At 40.6% G+C, this 21246-nt stretch overlaps 1 protein-coding gene across 8 annotated transcripts in view; it reads right to left on the bottom strand.

Annotated features, from left to right (window-relative positions):
• The window catches only part of FAM168B (family with sequence similarity 168 member B), a 40598-nt gene that overhangs the window by 4749 nt on the left and 14603 nt on the right, over window positions 1-21246 (bottom strand). For all 8 annotated transcript variants that reach the window (XR_005832145.1, XR_005832143.1, XR_005832146.1 and 5 more), the window contains 4 exons: window positions 20234-20317; window positions 2499-2641; window positions 2187-2364; window positions 323-448 (listed from right to left, as the gene is read on the bottom strand). Coding sequence is in view for 5 of the 8 variants with exons in the window: in XM_040621022.1 (XP_040476956.1) it covers window positions 336-448; window positions 2187-2364; window positions 2499-2641; window positions 20234-20317 (518 nt within the window). In the remaining 3 variants the exon portion in view is untranslated. The remainder of the gene's footprint in view (window positions 1-322; window positions 449-2186; window positions 2365-2498; window positions 2642-20233; window positions 20318-21246) is intronic.

Here is a 21246-nt window from a genome sequence, read left to right as displayed (position 1 = left end):
CCACTGCTCCTGGTTCCCCTGGTACTCAGGGTGACTTCCAGTTACAACTAGAATCCTATTTCCTGCAGAAGGCAGTGGGAGATTAGAGCATGCAACAGGAAAGGAACAAAGTCTATAGTGTACACAGCAAGTACTCAATGGTTTCCTTCCTTCTTCTACTTTCTAGGGTCCCAATAAAGAACAAAAATTTAAATACCACACTGCTCTTGGATTAACAGGTAGCATTTTTCTCCTTAGTGCTTAAAATGTTAGATCTGTCATTCTGTACCGAAAAAAAATGCACTTTAGTCAAGAGCCGACACAGGTTTCACCGGTCACTTACATTTGCAGGGTGATCACCACTGAGGGGGCACGTAGCTGTAGGTGGGTGTTCCTGGGGCCCGATACGTGGGCACAGTGACTGGGTGGGGGGCAACAGGAGTTGGGGAGTGGGCGGTCAGCAGGGTACCTGGAAGAAAGAGCAGCTGTCTTAGTGGCAGGCAGCACCACCCACACACAAGGCTAACCTGTGTCACCACACAGCTCCATGCTGCCTGACGAGAGGGCTCTGACCTGGCATGCATTGAAAGGAAGGAGGTACACAGGAAGAGGGGTAGCCTTGACCTATAGTGCCATGAGAACTCTGATCATACACAACTCAAAGTCGTATGATCACAGCAAGCTCATATGATAATGTCTGTAAAAGACTTCGTGCCTTCCCTTCACAAGAGCATACTCAATGATTTTTGGAAATCAGATGATAATTGACAAAATAAAAAAATTATTATTCAGCCTTAAAAAGGAAGGAAATTTGTTACATGCTACAACATGGATGAACCTTGAGGATGTTAGGTAAAATAAGCCAGTCACAAAAAGATACCTCCAAAAGGATTCCACTTATATGAAGTATCTTGAGTAGTCAAATTGACAAAGTAAATAGTGGTAGCCAGGGGCTAGGCTGGGGGTGGGGGGCCCAGGGGATAAGGGGAGTTGTTATTTAATGAGCAGACCTTCAGTTTTGCAAGGTGAAAAAGTTCTGGAGATCTGTTTTACAAAAATGTGAATATACTTATTTAACACTACTAAACTATATACAGTTAAAAATGGTTAAGATAGTAATAAATTGAAGAAAGGGAAGATTTCAAACTACATGAGCTTCTGAGTACACAAAGATAAATATATTTCCCTTTTAACTACAGAAAACTCAGCAACTCCCTGAGCCCATCTGTAGATAAGCAGAATCTCAAACCTAATTGCCTCACCTTGCTTCTCTTCACTTTCCATCTCCCTGCCCACAACCAGCCCACAGCCTGCCATCCCTCCCTCCACATGCCTCAAACATGCAGTTTCTGTCCCTTCACAGGTAAGTATGACAAACCCAATTACAATGGAGACTCTGGGCAGAAAACACACACCTTTCTCTCTGGCACAATCTCCCTATGTTGAAGTTAAAAAAAAAAAAAAAAAAACCCATAACCAAGGGCAAGCAAGTGTATCTTGTGTGCCTGGCCGCCCAGCCACAGACAACTCATGCCCACCTTAGGTAACCCAATCCCTAGACGTTACATCAAGTCCCCAGGGGCTCCACAGTTCCAAGAAGATGTGCACATCCTACCCAGGAGTCTCATGTCTCTGAGATTTATTTTTCTGACCAAGGGAAGCCTTGGGAAATAAAGTCGATCAATGCCAAGGATTTCTACAAGTAGCTGTTATGACTAATAACACAAAGCCAGTCTTCTTAGATTTATGCAAACACCAACATTCACACAACTTGCCCTACAAAGGCAGCCCACACTAAAGGGAGGTACCGGGAGGGCAAGCTCACCTAGACACAAAGTAATCCCCTTCTGCTCAAGCTTGGTATGCTCATGGTGGGGACTGGCCACTCCTCGGCCCTACTGCCAAGGGCTCAGCTCACCCGTCAAATACAGAGATCACTATCCAGTCATGCCCACTGGAATGGTACTTGGTTCTTGGCTTGTCACTCTAAACCCCAGACCCAGACTCCTCTCAACTGAAAGGAGAAGAGGAGGAAATGAAGGGAAGGGAAAGAAAAAGATCATATGCTGTTCCTTTCCTGAAGAGTATGTCCTTCCATACAACTTGAGCCATGAAAAATCAAACCAAGGGTCAAAGACTTAGTGAGCTCTCCCTTCCCCCGGCTCTCATGCCACTGTAAAACAGGCAACCCAGGGTCAAGGACTCACCTGCTGACATGGCCATAGTGGTCCCAGCCACCATGCCCATGGTGACGCCGTTGCCTCTAGGTGGAGGGATGGGAGCAGGGTACACCGTCGCCGGCATGCCATTGGGCTGCACCACTGTGGTGTGGTGGATGACGTGAGGGGGTGCTGCATACAGAGGCTGTGTGTAGTACGTGCCTTGCTGTGGAAAAGAGGAGAGACAACTGCCACAGGGCTCCACACCCCATGGATCAGAGCCCAGACAGAACCAACCCTTCCCATATGCACAGTGCCCATGAGCACCGCTGTAAGACCCACAGCACACCCCAGGCATACCTGCGCATAGGGGCTCTGCTGGGGGTAGGCACTTCGCACAGGGTACACAGCGGTCTGGTAGGGGTTGGGGGAGGAGGAGTATGGTGGCACTGCCCCGCTGGTGGGGGAACAGGACACTTTGTAAGGTGTGCCAGGAGTGTAACCTGAAACAAAGAAGCCAATGGCTGTGAAAAACCCAGAGCTTCTCCTCTAAGGTCAGGAACAAGACAAGGATGTCCACTCTCACCACTGTTATTCAACTTGGTACTGGAAGTTCTAGCCACAGCAGTCAGACAAGAAGAAATAAAGGCATCCAAAATGGTAAGGAGGAAGTAAAACTGTCTCTATCTGCAGATGCCACGACACTACACACTGAAAACTCTAAAGACTCCATCAAAAAAACTATTAAATAAATTTAATAAAACTATAGTACACGAATATACAGTAACTTGTTGCGTTTCTACACACTAATAACAAAGTAGCAGAAGAGAAATTAAGAAAACAGTCCCATTTACAACTGTACCAAAAAGAATAAGATACCTAGGAATAAATTTAACCAAGGAGGTGGAAGACCTGTGCTCTGAGAACCGATGGAAAAAAACTGAAAACACCACAAACAGAAAGATACACCACACTCATGAACTGGAAGAATATCATCAAAATGTCCACACTACCAAAAGCTATACACAGATTCAATGCAATTCCTATCAAAATACCAGTAGTGTTTTTCACAGAATTAGAACAAACAATCCTAAAACTTGTATGTGGAACCACAAAAGACCTCAATAAAACCGCTTTCTAAAAGTGAGAGGGGCTCCTGGGTGCACAATCAGTTAAGCGTCCAACTCTTGGTTTTGGCTCAGGTCATGATCTCAGGGTCATGAGACTGAGCCCCGCTTCAGGATCCTCACTCAGGGGAGAGTCTGCTTGAAGATTCTCTACCTCTCCTTCTGCCCCTCCCCCAACCTCTCTCTAAAATAAATCGTCAAAAAATTTTTAAAAAAGTGTCTGAGAAACTATTTCTCATTCTTTACAAGACAAGGGCTCACTCACACTTAGTTCATGGAAGTGTCAGATAGTACAACTTCTCATAAAGCTAGAGAAATACTTCCCATAGGACCCAGCAATTCACGTTCAGGTATCTGCCCTAGAAGAATGAAAACACACATCCACAACAGGACTTATAAAAACTGTTCACAAAATTTATTCATAATAGTCAGAAATTGGGAAATAATTCAAATGTTCATCAAAAGGAAAATGGATAAATTATGATACATCCAAATAAAAAAAACTAAGTATCAAAAGGAAAAAACACAAATCTCAAACCATGCTGAACAATTAAAAGACAACAGACACACAGGAGAGCACACACTGTATGATTTTATTTTCAGTACATAGCATATAAATACACCTACGGAGGGAGAAATGGGAGGGGTAGTTTGGAGAAGGCAGAACAAAAGCATCTGGGATGATCAAAGTGCTTGGTATTTTCTTTCAGGTGTGATTACATGAGTACATACAATTGTCAAAATCTAACTGAACACTTAATACATGGGTGTTTGTGTACAAATTATACCTCAAGTTTAAAAAATAAGCTGAGTGGTGCACATGGGTCACTCACTTGGGCGTCTGATTGTTGATTCTGGCTCAGGTCACGATCTCAGGGTCCTGAGATCAAGCCCTATGTTGGGTTCTGCGCGCACTGGGGAGTACGTTTGAGATTCTGTCATTCTCCCTCTGCCCCCCAGACCCAGCTCACACATGCACACTCTCTCTCAAATTAAAAAACAAAAACAAGCTGAGTATTAAAAAATTAAAATTAGAAACATTTACATTATCAGACTGTGGTTAGAAGTGTACATATATTTTGTTTTTAATTTAAAGGAAAGAAAGAGAATGAATGACTCCCAGGAATTTAAGATTTATTTCTTTATTGGGGACGAGGGGCAGAGGGAGAATCTCAAGCACACTCCCGCTAAGGGGTGGAGGCCAACAATGAAGGGCTTGATCTCATGACCCTGAGATCATGACCTGAGCCAAAATCAAGAGTTAGATGCTTAACCGATTGAGCCACCCAGGTGCCCCGAAATACACCAGTTTTATTTTATTTCCTTACCTATATATTTTCTTACTTATATATTTACTTACTTAAGTAATTCCATTAGCCAAAGTATAGTACATCATTAGTTTCAGATGTAGTGTTCAATAATTCATCAGTTACATTATAACACCCAGTGCTCATCACATCACGTGCCCTCCCTTAATGCCCATCACCCAATTATCCATCTCCCTGTCCACCTCCCCTCCAGCAACCCTCAGTTTGTTCCTATAGTTAAGAGTCTCTCACATTTTTTGTCCCTCTCTGAAGACTTCCCATTCACTTTTCCCTCCTTTCCCCTATGATCCTCTGTGCTGTTTCTTATATTCCACATGAGTGAAACCATATAAACATCTTTCTCTAATTGACTTATTTAGCTCAGCATAATACCCTCCAGCTCCATGCACATCCATGTAATTAAATTATAAGTATTCATCTTTTCTGATGGCTGAGTAATAGTCGTGTGTGTGTGTGTGTGTGTGTGTGTGTGTGTAACATCTTTATCCATTCATCATCCGTCAATGGACATCTCAGCTCTTTCCACAGATTCACTACTCTGGACACTGCTGCTATTATAAACACTGAGGTGTGCAGGTGCCCCTTCAGATCACTACATTTGTATCTTTGGGGTAAATACCTAGTAGTGCAATTGATGAGATGTAGGATAACTGTATTTTTAACTTCTTGAGGAATCTCCATACTGTTTTCCAGAGTGACTGTACCAGCTTGCAAAAGAACCAACAATATAAAAGGGATGACCTTGCCATCTGTTGTTTCCTGTCTTGTTAAGTTTGGCCATTCTGACTGGTGTGATCATTGTGGTTTTGATTCGTATTTCCTGATGCTGAGTGACGCTGAGCATTTTTTCATGTGTCTGTTTCATGTGTATGTCTTCTTTGGAAAAATGTCTATTCATGTCTTCTGCCCATTTCTTGACTGGATTATTTGTTTTTAGGGTGCTAAGTTTGAAAAGTTCTTTATAGATCTTGGATACTAGCCCTTTATCTGATTATGTAATTTGCAAATACCTTCTCCCATTCCGTAGGCTGCCTTTTAGTTTTGTCAAGTTTCCTTTGCTGTGCAAGCTTTTTCACTTGATCAAATAGTTTATTTTTGCTTCTGTTTCCCTTGCCTTAGGAGATGTGTCTAGCAAGAAGTTGCTGCAGCCGAGGTTGAACAGGATGCTGTCTGTGCTCTCCTCTACGATTTTGAGGAATTCCCATCTCCCATTTAGGTCTTCATCCATTTTCAGTTTATGTCTGTGTATGGTGTAAGAAAATGGTCCAGTTTCATTCTTCTACATGTGACTGTCCAATTTTCCCAGCACCATTTATTGAAGAGACTGTCCTTTTGCCACTGGCTATTCTATTCTGCTTTATCAAAGATTAGTTGTCCATTGCTTTGAGGGTCCATTTCTGGGTTCTCTATTGTATTCCACTGATCTATGTGTCTGTTTTTCTTTTTTTTTTTTTTTTTAAGATTTTATTTATTTATGTGACAGAGAGACAGCCAGCGAGAGAGGGAACACAGCAGGGGAGTGGGAGAGGAAGAAGCAGGCTCCCAGCAGAGGAACCCGATGTGGGACTCGATTCCGGAATGCCGGGATCACGCCCTGAGCCAAAGGCAGACACTTAACGACTGTGCTACCCAGGCACCCCTATGTGTCTGTTTTTCTGACAGTACCATACTGTCTTGATAATCACAGGTTTGTAATATAGCCTGAAATCTGGATTGTGAGGCCACCAATTTTGGTTTTCTTTTTCAACATCCCTCCAGCTATTCAGGGTCTTTTCTAGTTCCATACAAATTTTACGGCTATTTGTTCCAACTCTGTGAAAAATGTCGATGGTATTTTGATAGGCATTGCACTGAATGAGAAGACTGCTCTGGGTAGCACAGACATTTTAACAATATTTTTCTTCCAATCCATGAGCATGGAATGTTCTTCCATATCTTTGTGTCTTCCTCAATTTCTTTCACAAGTGTTCCGTAGATTTTTCAATACAGATCGTTTACCTCTTTGGTTAGGTTTATTCCTAGATATCGTAGGGTTTTGGTGCAATTGTAAATGGGACTGATTCTTTAACTTCTTTCTTCTGCCTCATTGTTGGTGTATAAAAATGCAACTGATTTCTGTGCATTGATTTTATATCCTGCCACGTTGCTGAATTTCCATGAGTTCCACCAATTTTGGGGTGGAGTCTTTTGGGTTTCCCACATCAAGTGTCATGTCATCTTGGAAGAGTGAGTGTTTGACTTCTTTGCCATTTGAACGCTTTTTATTTCTTTTTGTTGTCTGATTGCTGTGGCTAGGAATTCTAGTACTACAACAGTGGTGAGAGTGGGCATCACTGTCGTGTTCCTGACCTCAGGGGGAAAGCTCTGAATTTTTCCCCATCGAGAAGGATTTCCCAGTGGGCTTTTCGCAGAAGGATTTTATGATACTGAGGTATGTTCCCTCTTTCCCTACATTGTGGAGAGCTTTAATCAAGAAAGGATGCTGTATTTTGTCAAATGCTTTCTCTGCATCAATTGAGAGGATCACATGGCTCTTGTCCTTCCTTTTATTGATGTGATGTATATCACATCGATAGATTTGCTAATGTTGAACCACCCTTGTATCCCAGGAATAAATCCTACTTGGTCGTGGTGAATAAACCTTTTAATGTATACCGAATCCTACTGGCTAGTATCTTGGTGAGAACTGTGGCATCCATGTTCATTGGGGATATTGGTCTGTAATTCTCCTTTTTAGTGGGGGTCTTTGGTTTTAGGATCAAGGTAATTCTGGCCTCATAGAGGCCAGGTATGGAAGTTCCTTCCATCCCTATTTTTTGGAAGTTTCAGAAAAACAGGTATCAATTTTTCTTAAAATGTTTGGTAGCATTCCCCTGGGGAGCCATCCAGCCCTGGACTCTTGTTTGTTGGGACACTTTTGAAATTATTGATTCAATTCCTTTGCTGGTTATGGGTCTGTTCAGGTTTTCTTATCTCTTTGTGCTTCAGTTTTGGTAATTTGTGTTTCTATGAATGAATCCATTTCTTCGATTGCCTAATGTGTTGGCATATAGTTGTTCATAATATGTTCTTAAAACTGTATTTCCTCGGTGTTGGTCATGATATCTCCTCTGTTATTCATGATTTTATTAATTTGGATCCTTTCTCTTTTCTTTTTGATAAGTTTGGCTAGGGGTTTACTGATCTTAGTAATTCTAGAGCCAGCTTCTAGTTTCACTGATCTGTTTAACTGTTCCTTTGGTTTCTATTTCATTGATTTCTGCTCTAATCTTTATTATTTCTCTTCTCGTGCCTGGTTTAGGTATTATTTGCTGTTACTTATCCAGCTCCTTTAGGTGTAAGGTCAGCATGTGTATTTGAGACTTTTCTAATTTTTTGAGAACAGCTTGTATTACTACGTACTTCCCTCTTAGGACTGACTGCCTTTGCTGCATCCCAAAGGTTTTGAACAGTTGTGTTATTTTCATTTGTTTCCATGAATTTTTAAAATTCTTAATTTCCTGGTCAACCCATTCGTTCTTTAGTAGGATGCTCTTTAACCTCGAAGTGTTCTGAGTTCCTTCCAAATTTCCTTTTGTGACTGAGTTCAAGTTCCAAAGAACTGTGGTCTGAAAATATGCAGGGAATAATCCCAATCTTTTGGTACCACCTGAGACCTGATTAGTGACCCAAGGCATTAGTCGTGATCTCCCCTCTTTCATTCATGATTTCATTAATCTGGGTCCCTTCTCTTTTCTTTTTGATAAGTCTGGCTAGGGATTTATCGATCTTACTAATCCTTTCAAAGAACCAGACTCTAGTTTCACTGATCTCTTCTATTTTTTGTTTTTGGTTTTTTTTTTTTTTTTTCATTTCTGTATCATTGATTTCTGTTCTGTTCTTTATTATTTCTCTTCTCCTGATGGATTTAGGCCTTATTTGCTGTTCTTTTTCCAGCTCCTTTAGGTGTAAGGTTAGGTTGTGTATTGGAAACTTTTCTTGTTTCTTGAGGAAGGCCTTCCCACTTAAGACCACCTTTGCTGCATCCCAAAGGTTTTGGACTGTTGTGTTTTCATTTTCATTTGCTTCTATGTATATTTTAATTCTTCAATTTTCTGGTTGATCCATTCATTCTTTAGTGGGACGTTCTTTAACCTCCATGTATTTATGCTCCATCCACATTTCTTCTTGTGGTTGACTTCAAGTTTCATGGCACTGTGGTCTGAAAATATGCAGGGAATAACCCGTCTTTTGGTACCAGCTGAAACTTGATTTGTGACCCAGTATGTGATCTATTCTGGAGAATGTTCCATGGGGACTTGAGAAGAATGTCTATTCTGTTCCTTTAGGATAGAATGCTCTGTATATATCTGTGAGGTCCATCTGGTGGACCTTCACAGTGTCATTCAAAGCCCTTGTTTCTTTATTCATCTGCTTAGAAGATCTGTCCATTGCAATGAGAGGGGTGTTAAAGTCCCCTACTCTTATTGTATTATTGTCGATCTATTTCTTTGATTTCATTATTTGAAATAATAATGTTTCCCTTGTTTCCTTATCGATCTTCTGCTTAGATGATCTGTCCATTGCTGTCAGTGGGGTGTTGAAGTCCCCTAGTATTACTGTATTATTGTCAATGTGTTTCTTTAATTGGTTTATATAACTGGCTGCTCCCAAGTTAGGAGGATAAATATTTATAATTGTTAGATCTTCTTGTTGGATAGACCCCTTAAGTATGATACGGTGTCCCTCTTCATCCCTACTACAGCCTTTGGTTTAAAATCTAATTTGTCTGATATTAGGATTGTTACCCCAGCTTTCTTTTGAGGTCCATTAGCATGGTAAATCGTTCTCCACCCCCTCACTTTCAATCTGGAAGTGTCTTTAGGTCTAAAATGAGTCTCAGCTTATGGATGGGTCTTGCTTTTTTATCCAATCTGATACCCTGTGTCTTCTGATTGGAGCATTTAGCCCATTTACATCCAGAGTAACTACTGAAAGATACGAATTTAGTGCCAATATATTACCTGTAAAGTCCCTGTTTCTGTAGACTGTCTCTGTTTTCCTTCTGGTTACTTTTTTTTTACTTTTGGGCTCCCTCATTGCTTACAGGATACCCTTTAGTATTTCTTGCAGGGCTAGTTGAGTGATCACAAATTCTTTTAGTTTGTTTGTCCTGGAAGCTCTTTATCTCTCCTTCCATTCTGAATGGCAGCCTTGCTGGATAAAAGTATTGTTGGCTGCATGTTCCTCTCATGCCATGCCTCTGTGGATAGGTCTGCTGCCAGTCTAATGTTTCTACCATTGTAAGTTAAGGCGCTCTTGCCTCAAGCTGCTTTCAGGATTTTCTCTTTATCTCTGAAATTTGCAAGCTTCACTATATGTTGGGGTGTTGACCTATTTTTACTCATTTTGAGGGGTGTTCTCTCTACCTCTTGGATTTGAATACCTGTTTCCTTCCCCAGATTGGGGAAGTTGTCAGCTATGATTTTCTCAAACGTACCTTCTGTCCCTCTCTCCTCTTCTGGGATTCTAATATTGTTTCACTTTATGGTATCGCTGATTTCTTGAAGTCTCCCCTCATGGTCCATTTAGTTGTTTTTCTCTCTTTTCCTCATCTTCTCTCCTTTCCATCATCTTGTCTTCTAAGTCACTAACTCTCTCTTCTGCCTCATTTACCCTAGCAGTCAGAGCATCGATTTTAGACTGCATCTCAGTTAAACCATTTTTAAATTCAGCCTGATTAGATTTTATTTCTGCTCTAAGAGATTTTCTAGAGTCTTTTATGCTTTTTTTCATGCCCCAGTTTATAACAGTTATCCTGAATTCCAGCTCTGACATTTTATGTCCATATCGAATTACATCTGTGGCTGAGAGTACTACCTCTGGTTCTTTCCTTTGTTTTGAATTCCTCTTTCTACACATTTTGCCCAGAGAAGAATAAATAAGAGAACAAGATCAAAAATATCAACCATGACCCAAGCAAGATACACACCAGACAAATCCAAAGAGGTTAGAAACCAAAAAAAAAAAAAAAAAAGAAAAAAAAAAGGAAAAAAAAGAGAGAATATAATCTCCCAGATGGACAAAACAGGGTGATCCACTTGGTCCTAGGTGTATTTTGGTCTGTTAGAGGACACTAAAGCCCAAATTTGTAAAGAAAGCAAAACTTAGATATGTATATATAAAAATAAAATTGAATACAGTGAAAGGAAGCCAAAAATGAAGAATATAAAATGTAAATGTAAAAAAGAAAGTTCAAAAAAAAAACGTAAAAAGAGATGATAAAATAAGAAACTGAAAAGAAAAAAAAAGAAAATTTTAAACTGAAGGATAAAAGAATCATGAGAAAGAAACCTCAAATTCTATTTATAATGCTATCTCCCCCTAGTGCTGGAGTTTTGCAGTTTTGTGTGCTTGGTAAACTTGGTATTCCCCCTTAAGTTCCAGCTGGCCTCCTGGGGGAGGGGCCTGCTGAGCTGATTCTCAGGTGTCTTTGCCTGGGTGGAGTTGTACCGCCCCTTACAAGGTGGATGGGCTCAGTCAGGTAAGCTGCTTCAGATTGTTCTAAGTGGCTTTTGTTCCCTGAAGGTTTTCCCTGCTGCTTTAAAGGATGAAAATAAAAATGGCCACACCCCATCTCCAGCCCCAGAGCTGAAAGATCACTGTCCTCTCTCTTCAGTAAACCCTCAGGGAAAAGCAGTGTTCAATTCTGTGTGCCCCAAACTCTACAGACTCCTGTGGTACACACCTGTGCAGATCCTCACAGGAGGTGGAAGGAGGGTTCCTTGCCACTTGCAGGGCACCCACATGGAGAGCAGTCGCCCGATCCAGTCCCGGTTCGCAGTTAATGATAAACCAAGCTGAGAGCCCACTCCCGGGCTCGCTGACCGTAGCAGGTCTCCCCCCTCCAGTGCTTGGGAATTCTGCCGGCTCAAGCATCTCCATTCCTTCTGACCCCATGGATCCTGAGACCACACTGTCCCACCTAGGATTCTGCCCCACTTTGCCAACCTGAGCACCTTTCAGGAAGGGACGTCCCTCACAGAAGCAAACTTCTACAAATTCCGATTCTGCACTCTGCTGCTATATAACTTTCCGGTAGCCAGCTTATGGAGGCTCCCTCCCCCCACCATTTATCATCTTCCACTATATCCCCTCAGATTCACTTCTCCACAACTTCTACACCTTGCAAAAAGTGGTCATTTTTCTCTTTGTAGAATTCCACCAATTCTTTTTACATGTCAGGTTGAATTCACAGGTGTTCAGAATGATTTGATAGTTATCTAGCTAAATTCAAAGGACCAGAGGAAACGAGGTCCCCTACTCTTCCACCATCTTGCCTCCCTCTCTGCACCCGTTTTCAATGATGCTTTTTCTAAGCCACAAGAAAAAATCCCCCTTTTCTACAAGGATCAAGTCAGTCCTAGAGGTCCTTCTTACAACTGTTATGTAGGTTCACTCCCCAAAATGCCCTGCATGGCATACATTACAAAGATGCAAAGATACTATTGCCCAAAATGTCACACAGTCATAGGTAGCAGCGCGGGTACAACCCCAGATCTGGCTGTGAGTCCTGACTCCTTTGCCCAAACCAGGCAACTCCCAGGCTCAGCTGCTTTCTGTTTGAAGAGTAAAAATATCTTCCCAGGTTTTACTATATTATTCTGAAGTTCATTTTAACTGTTATGTTAACTGTAAGTAAAAACAACAAATAGCCACTCTGCTCAGTTGCAGTGCTTCCATCACCATGACTGGTCACAAGTATGCCAATCATGCACCAGCATCTCACGGATCCCAAACTGATAAACTGATTTAGAAAAAGCAGCAGCTCCCTGAAGAAGTGAAAACACACAAGCAATTAATTCATGACCTGGAGAAAAAAGTGGAGAAAACAAAGCCTTTAAAAGCCTATCACTATTCTTAATAAGAAAGTCCAAGACCATTTTGTCACTATTCAAACTGCAGAAAGAGCGTGGAGCTTGGACTGCATACAAAATGGAAGCTGCCAACCTGAACAAGCTTCCGGAAATACAGTATAAAACCAAAACAAGGAAGACCTAGGCATACAGCCCTCCACAGAGAGATTCTGATTCAGAAGCACTGCTTTAACCAACCACACCCACTAAAAAAGGTGAAGTCCTTCACTCACAACCAATGAATAGTCAACCTACAATGCCGTTCATTTCTAATGGAGGCCCGAGGCCTACTGCTGCAGAAATCCCTCCAGTTGGCCCTAGGTCTCTTAATCATCTAAAGGTATCTTGTAACACCTGCCTCATATGTATGCTTTGCTGATGATGATATGACTCCACGTCTATGTATATGCACCTGTCAGAATGCAACCGAATGGTACACTTAAAATGTATGCATCTTATATGGAAATTTCACCTAAAAGAAAACAAAATTAGTACTGCAAATACTAATGATATGTACACTGGACTACATGGGGTGAAGTGTATTAATGTCCCAACTTACTCTGAAACACATCAAAAAACAAGATGCACTGCAGGTAGAGGGAGGGATACACATGTGATACAAGTAAAATGTTAATTTTCAAAGTTGATTTTAGGAGTGCCTGCCTGGCTGTCGGTGTACCATATGACTCCTGAGCTTGGGATCAAGAGTCCAAGCCCCACATGGGGGGTAAAAATTACTTAAATAAAACTAAAAAAATAAAAGACTTTTAAAGGTTTAATGGTGGGGTGCTGGGGTTGCTCAGTCGGTTAAGTATCTGACTCTTGATTTCAGCTCAGGTCATGTGCTCAAGGTCGTGACATTGAGCCCTGTGTGGGGCCCTGCACTAGGCATGGAGCCTGCTTAAGATTCTCTCTCTCCCTCCCCACCCCACTCTCGCATACACTCTTAAAAAAAAAAAAGTTTAATTGTGGAATCTTGGCACTGTGAACTTTTTTTTCAGTTTCTCTGTATACCGAAAAATTTCACAATAAAAATGTTGGAAAAACGGTCACCTACTATTTCTACTAATGACAGCAATGATTTTTTTATAAGATGTATTTATTTATTTGAGAGAGAGAGAGAGAGAGAGAGTATGAGGGGGAAGGACAGAGGGAGAAGCAGCGAGAATCTTAAGCAGACTCTGTGCTGAGTACAGAGCCCAACCCGGGCCTCCACCTTATGATCCCGAGATGATGATGTGCACAGAAACCAAGAGCTGGACGCTCAACGGACTGTGCCACCCAGGTGCCCCAGCAATGATTTCTAATATGCTATCTTTCTGCATATTTTTGTAACTGTGAGTTATGTCCTAATACTAACCAGAAAATTTACTTTGTTTTCTTGTACAGATACTTTCTAACCAACACTCAAGACAAAATCAGTTTCAAGGACAACAAACATGTCCCCCAGTTAAAACTGAGTATGTGCCAGGCATCTTCCTTCTTTTGTTTTATATAGCATTAGCTTCAACGTATCACACAGAACCTCAACAGGAAACCGAAAATACAAACACACACACCTCTCATAGTATCCAAAACTGACATGGCCTCTCTAAAATAATTTTTAGACTTGTCAACCACTCACAATATAAAACCAAATACAGAGGTGCCTGGGTGGCTCAGGTGGTTAAGGGTCAGCCTTCGGCTCAGGTTATCCTCCTAATCTCAGGTCGTGAAATCGAGCCCCACATTAGGCTCCCTGGTCAGTGCGGAGTCCACCTCCCCCCACTCATGCTCTCTCACACACTCTCTTTCAAATAAATAAATGAAATTAAAACACACATACACACACAAAGTACATTCACTGCAAGGTCTTTTAAATACAGTAACAGCTTTCCAGACTATCCTTTCCTAAAGACCATCCATACCAATGCAACCCAGACAACAAAATGATTAGAACCTTTCTCCTTTCCCTCTTACCAAAAGTCAGTCACCACTAGCTAACTTCTCAGGGAAAAATTCATGCATAAGGCCACTGTTCTTAGACTGCTAACTGTGAGGTGCCAAAAGCTTTTTATATCCAAATAGATAATTTCTTCCAAAAGTACTGCATACCACACAAGATTTAATGTAAGTTTCTCATCATAAAAGATATTTAGAAAATTCAGAACAGTAGGGGCACCTGGCTCGCTCAGTCCAAGGAGTGTGAAACTCTTGATCTCGGGGTCATGAGTTCAAGCCCTGTGTTGGGTATAGAGATTACTTAAATAAATAAAAACTTAGAAAAAATACATTTTAAAAATATTTAAAAAGAAAAAAGAAAATTCAGAACATAAAATGTAGGCGAGAAGGAAAGACCTGCACCAAGACACAGCATCAAGAAATTTCAAAACATTGTAGACAAAAATACTACAGATTACCAAAAAGAAACCCAGGTTACAGTCAGTCAAGCATCAGCAAGGTATCACAATTCTCAGCAGCAACAATGGAAGCTGGAAAACAATTAAGCAATGTCCTCAAAATTCTGGGTGGAAATAACTGCTATCCTAGACTTCTATAACCAAACTATTAAAGTATGAGTGCAGAACAAAATGTTTTCAGACATGAAAAAATCTCGAAATTGTGACCCTCCCATACTACTGGGAGACGACTGAAGGAGTTTCTCCACTAAAACCAAAAGGTAAACTAAGAAAAAGACAAGGACTTGAATGGAAGGAAAAGACGTAAGAAATCCCTGAGATGTTGGAGAAGAACAACCCCAGGGTAAGGCTTAATCTAGGATATCAGGTCCAGGGAAGACAAGGCAGCTGCAGAAGAAAACAGCCACATATTCACCGAAGGATGCTCACAGGGTCCAATAACAGGGATAGGAAGGAGTGAGGTTACCTTTAAACTGTGTGCATGTAAACCTTTAATTTAAATAAAAGAAACAGATCCCATGACCCCACAACCTGGTAACATTTTAAGGCTTTTCTCTCCTATGTGGCTGCTGTAAGTGAAGTTTTTTTTTTTTAAACAAACCTGGGGTCTTACTTCATGGACATAATTCAAATCTTCCCCAATTTATTCTCCACCCAGACATGCATGGCAACAACCAAGGAAGCTACTTCACCACTCTTAGCAACATTTTTCTCCCTTTAAAATGTGTGCTGGGGTGGGGGGATAGGTTAAATAGTTCATGGGTATTAAGGAGGGCACTTGTGTTGAAGCAGCAGGTGTTTTAAGTAGGTGATGAATCACTAAATTCTACACCTGAAACCAGTATTACACTGTTATGTTAACTGGAATTTTAAAATTTGAAAAGAAACAAAGATGAATATCCCCCAAATGTATGTTAATGTAGTGTTCAAACCATTTCTTAAATAGAGTTTATTATAAAGAACTGAATGTTTTCTTGAGGACTTCAGGTGATCATTGAAAATATTGTAGATACTGAGGACTGTAAATGGGAGAAGAGAAGCCTAAATGTGCAGCCTCAGGACCATGGGAGCCTGATTGTGTGCATGCTGCCTGCCAGAATCCTCAAATAACACAGCTGGCAGCATATCTTAATTCATTATACAAATGTCAAAAATGAAATAAGATAACTTTCCCAGGAGTGACAGTCACGATTTGAGCCACATCTAGCAAACTCCACACCCCAAATTCTTTCCAATATATTGCTCTGATTCCAAAAACAGACAGCCCACTCTGGCTGCATGGGTACTCAGCCTACTTCGCTTGTTCATGAGGATGAAATGAATGACATCTCCATCAGAGTAATGGAATCTTTCAGCGAAAGCCATGACATCTCATCACAAGGTTCTCTAAACCCTTGCTGTGTCACGCTTAGAAGAGCTAAGAAATAAGCAGTACAAGGAATGGCAAAGTGCTTTAAAAAGCCAATACACATCACCTGTACTACACATCAGCTTTGTCCACAAATCTGGTGCTAAAAGAACCAGAAGGCAGATTGAGAAAGAAGCAGAAATGGAGACAAACTTTTTTTTGCTTAACTTTTTTATATTGACAACTCTGGCTTGCTCATCAGGTAAGATGAAAGGCCCACTGAAATGGAAAACTTTAAAATTCACAATATCAAACATTGGGCAGATCCCAGAAACAGATGGGAGCACACCTATGGCCCAGACTCAAATCAGGTAGCTAGTAGCACTGCCGGACGTTGATGGAAACTTCAAAGTGCTTTTATTTTCTCATTTGCAAATTTCATACACATCTTTATCCCCAGCCTCTTCCCAGCTCATTTTTTATTCTCAGCTTATTTTGTTGTTTACAAATTTCACATACATCCTTATTACCAGTTTTCCCTAAAAATCAGAGGGTCTGACAATACTGGGCAGTCTGGCAGTTGACAACTCTCTGCCATCTATCAGCAGATGCCCCTTTGAACAAGGCAGGCCCTCTTGGCAGCCACCAATCCCAACAATCCCATTACTCCCACCTGCCTGCCCCACCTTCTTGGTTACAAAACCAACTTGAGAGCAGTCTTGGAAAAGTAGCAAGAAAGGACCCATCTCCCAAGAGAAGATAGAAGACACTGGTTCTACAGGTTGGCCTAAGGCACCCCAAAGAAGGAAGCTAACCAGGCCTAAAAACACCAAACTTCCTCTTGGGGGAGCACTGTACACTATGGGCAAGGAGAACAGCTTTGCCAGACTCAAACAAGCCTGAGGCTCTTTTTGTAAAAGAAAAAAAAGAGTTGGAATCTTTTAGTACATTTTTTCTTTAAAGATTTATTTGAGAGAGAGAGAACACGTGAGCATGCACCATGCACGGGGGGGGGGGGCACACAGGCAGCAGGAGAGGAGAGAATCCCAAGCAGACCCTGTGTTGAGCATAGAGCTTGATGCAGGGCTTGATCCCACAACCCTGAGATCACAATCTGAGTCAAAACCAAGAGTCAGACGCTTAACTGACTGCACCACCAAGGCAACCCTGCTTTTAGTACAATTTTATGTTAACTTGTACTCCAAGAAGAAAATGAATACAAGTGAGCTACCACGGAAAATTCTAGAATGTGCCATTTTATGGTGGCCTGCAACATGAGTAACAAACAATTCTTAAGCAAAAAAATGAACTTCAATCTATTCCTCCCATCATATACAAAAACTAAACCAAAATGGGCAACAGACTCAAATCTAAAACCTAAAACTATAAAACTTCTAGAAGAAAACAGGAGAATATCTTTGTGATTTGGGTTAGACAAACATTTCTTAGAAATGACACCAAACACATGACCCATAAATGAACAAAACGATGATCTGAAAATCATTAAATTTAAAAACTCTTGCTCTTGGGGCACCTGGCTGGCTCAGTCGGTAGAGCAAATGACTCTTGATCTTGGAGCTGTAAGTTCAAGCCCTACACTGGGTGTAGAGATTACTTACAAATAATCTTTAAAACAATAGCATAAATTACAAAATAAAAAATCTTGCTCTTTTAAAGACACTGTTAAGAGAATGAAAAAAGCCACAGACTGGGAGAAAATAGCTGCAAACCATGTATCTGTAAAACAAGTCTCAAACTGAAGAATAAGAAAAACTCAAAAACTGACATACAGTAAAGATGTACACACTTAACCAAAAACATTACAAATGGCAAATATGCACATGAAAAGATGCTCAGCATTATTAGTCATTAGGTAAGTTCAAATTAAAACTGGGATGAGACATTACTACACACCCCCCTAGAATGGCTAAAATTAAACAGAACGACTATACCAAGTATTGACAAGGAGGTAAAGGAGCTAGAACTCTCATATACTGTGGATGGAAACATAAAATGGTACAACCATTTTGGAAGACAGTTTGGCAATTTTTTACAAAGTTAAATATACACTTGCCTTGAGACCCAGCCACTCCCCTCCTCTGTATTTACTCAAGAGAAATGAAGCATATATCCACTCAGACTTGTACAGAGATATTCTCAGCAGTTTCATCTTTAACACCTCCAAAATGCAAATAATCCATATGTTCATCAACTGGCAAATGGATAAGCAAATTGTGGTATTCCCAAACAACGGAACCCCACAATAAAAAGGAACCAATTACTGATAAACACTATGACACGGATGTTAGTTACGGTGAATGAAAGCAGTCACTCCAAAAAGAAAAAGAAGAAAAAAGTACATTCCATGAGATTCATTAATACAAAATTTTAGAAAATAAGGCAATCTATAGTGACAGAAAACAGATCAGTGATTTCCCATATCCTGGTGGAGATTACAAAAGGACAAGAGAAAACTTTTAGTGATGAGAGCTATGTTCACTCCCAACTGTGAGGGTGATACACATTACATCAAAAATTATCAAACTACACACTTTAAATATGTACAATTTACTGTATGTCGTCTACATCTCAAGAGAACTACTTTTAAAAAGTTACATCCCGAGAAGTTTTATAAAAGGAGATGGGCGGTGCCATTTAGCTGTTAAAGAATCCAGTGAGTAGTAACATAATATTGCTGATCCCAGGGAAGGGATTTCCATAACTGATCCCAAAAGATAGGCAACAAAGTAGCAGGTACTCTAGGACAGGTGAGAGAGAAAGAGCGTAAGTAAAAGCTAGCAAAAACACAAAACAAAAACTATTCTGGAAAGAACAGGCCAATGTGGCAAAGAACCAGAGATTTAAAGTTGAGAGTCTCGCCTTTACAATCACAGGAAGCCTTCTTCTGAGAACATTACTCTGGTGTAAGCAAGCAGGGAACATGAACTACAGGAGAAAAAGCTTGGGAGCAAGCCAAGGTCTTTGTCTGGGTGTGAGCTCCAGGCTGAACAAATGCAGTCAGAGTAGGAATAGAAAAGGAGAAAAGGGACAGAAGGGTCACAGAAGGAAGAATTTTATGATTAGCAAAACAGGGAGAATTCCGGGAAAGGACACTATTCCTATCTCCTTTTCTGTCAAAGTTAACTGGGTGAGGCCAGGGGTTCCAAGGTGAAAAAAGTGAAGCACCCCTGCAGATCCATGAGGCCAAGACTTCAGGTCAGTGTGGTCCACCACTGCTATAGGAGAATCACAAAGTCCAGTGTCGGTGAGTAAAGCCTGGAACGAGCCCACACCAGAGTACAAGCTCACAGAGGGAAGTCCCACTCTCTTTACAAAGTTCACACCCAAACCAAGTTAACTTTCGATGGTCTATAAATCTAAAATCTAAAAATATTCTCATGCATATGAAATAAGACTTTGTTTTAAAACTATAAAAGGGACAGCATAGGGAATATAGTCAATGGTATTGTAACAGGGTTGTCTGGTGAGACACCTAGCTACACCTGTGTTAAGAACAGCATAAAGTGTATTTGTAGGATCACGATGTTGTACACCTGAAACCAATGTAACACTTGAAAGAAAAAATAATAAAACTATAACCACAGTGCTATAACACTGGAGAGAAATCAGTCATCCCTAAAAATGTTAGCAACATGGAAATTTCACCTATTAACTAGCCAAAATGATCTTTAGTTTCTAGTAATCAACACTATTTCATAAACATGTGTCTTGGCACTAGTTAACTGTAACAACATATTATTAGGATAAAGATCTATGTTGTGGAAGAACATCAGAAATGCAATCTCTAAAGTTTTACGTGCAGCAAGAATAAAGTTTTTATCACACTCCTCAACAAGGCTAAACTTATGAACCAAGTAATCAATTCAACCCCAAATCCTAATTCTATAACCACACTTCTCAAAACCCACCCACTTTACATTCTCCCCCAGCCACGCAGACAAAGCACTTCTGCCAGCCTGCACATATAGGCTGCATACCTGTCTGGAAAGTAGGATTCGCTCCAGGGTACATGTTGGGGGAGTAGGCAGGAGCTGCGGCTGCATAGCCCATGGGGAAACCAGCTGGAGAAAAACACAACAATGGGATATTACCACCTGAAGGAGTAACATAATTTTACAACCATGGCTCCCACAGACCCAGCTGTTCTTAACTTCTTCATCAAACTCCACAGACTGACTTAAGGAGCCCAACAGTATTACACATGCTAAGCAGTTTGTCACTAGTTGTCTCCTTTCCTCAGAATTGGGACGGGTCACAGATGTCCATTTACAGATGAATGGATAAAGAGAATGTGGTGCGCGCGCGCACACACACACACACACAATTATTACTGAGCCATGAAAAAGAATAAAATCTTGCCATTCTCAACAACATGCATGGAACATCACTGGGTATTACATTAAGCAAAATAAATCAGCCAGAGAAAGACAAATACAATGATTTCATTCACATGTGGAATATAAGAAACAAAACAAATGAACAGAAAGCAAAAATAAAATAAGATAAAAACAGAGAGAGAGGCAAACTGTAAGAGACTCTTAACTACAGGGAACAAACAGAGTCGGGGGGGGGAGACAACTGGGTGATGGGCACTAAGAAGGGCACTTGATGTAATGAGCACTGGGTGTTATATGCAATCAATAAATCACTAAACTCTAACTTGAAACTAACAATATACTATATGATAACTAACTTGAATTTTAATTTAAAAAAACTGGAATGGGTCACAAACATAATCAGTCTTTTAAACCTGTTAAGTAGATGCTCAGAACTTCCTACAATTGAAAAAATTTGGCAGAAAACTGAGTTAGAATGCCAAAAAATAGAACAAAAAAATCAAATCTAAGCTAAAGTCAGGAAACTTCTAATACTTCTAGCAGTTTTATTGTAGATTTTCATCACATAATTTATTACTTAGCAATGGTAATAAGAATGCTAAGAAATCGTGTGGCAAAGGGGCTGTTAACTGGCACCGACACACGGAAATGGG

Source organism: Ursus maritimus, unplaced genomic scaffold (genome assembly GCF_017311325.1).
Source record: "Ursus maritimus isolate PB19 unplaced genomic scaffold, ASM1731132v1 scaffold_10, whole genome shotgun sequence".
Classification (NCBI taxonomy): Eukaryota; Metazoa; Chordata; class Mammalia; order Carnivora; family Ursidae; genus Ursus; species Ursus maritimus.
This window is presented reverse-complemented; position numbering and strand designations above follow the sequence as displayed.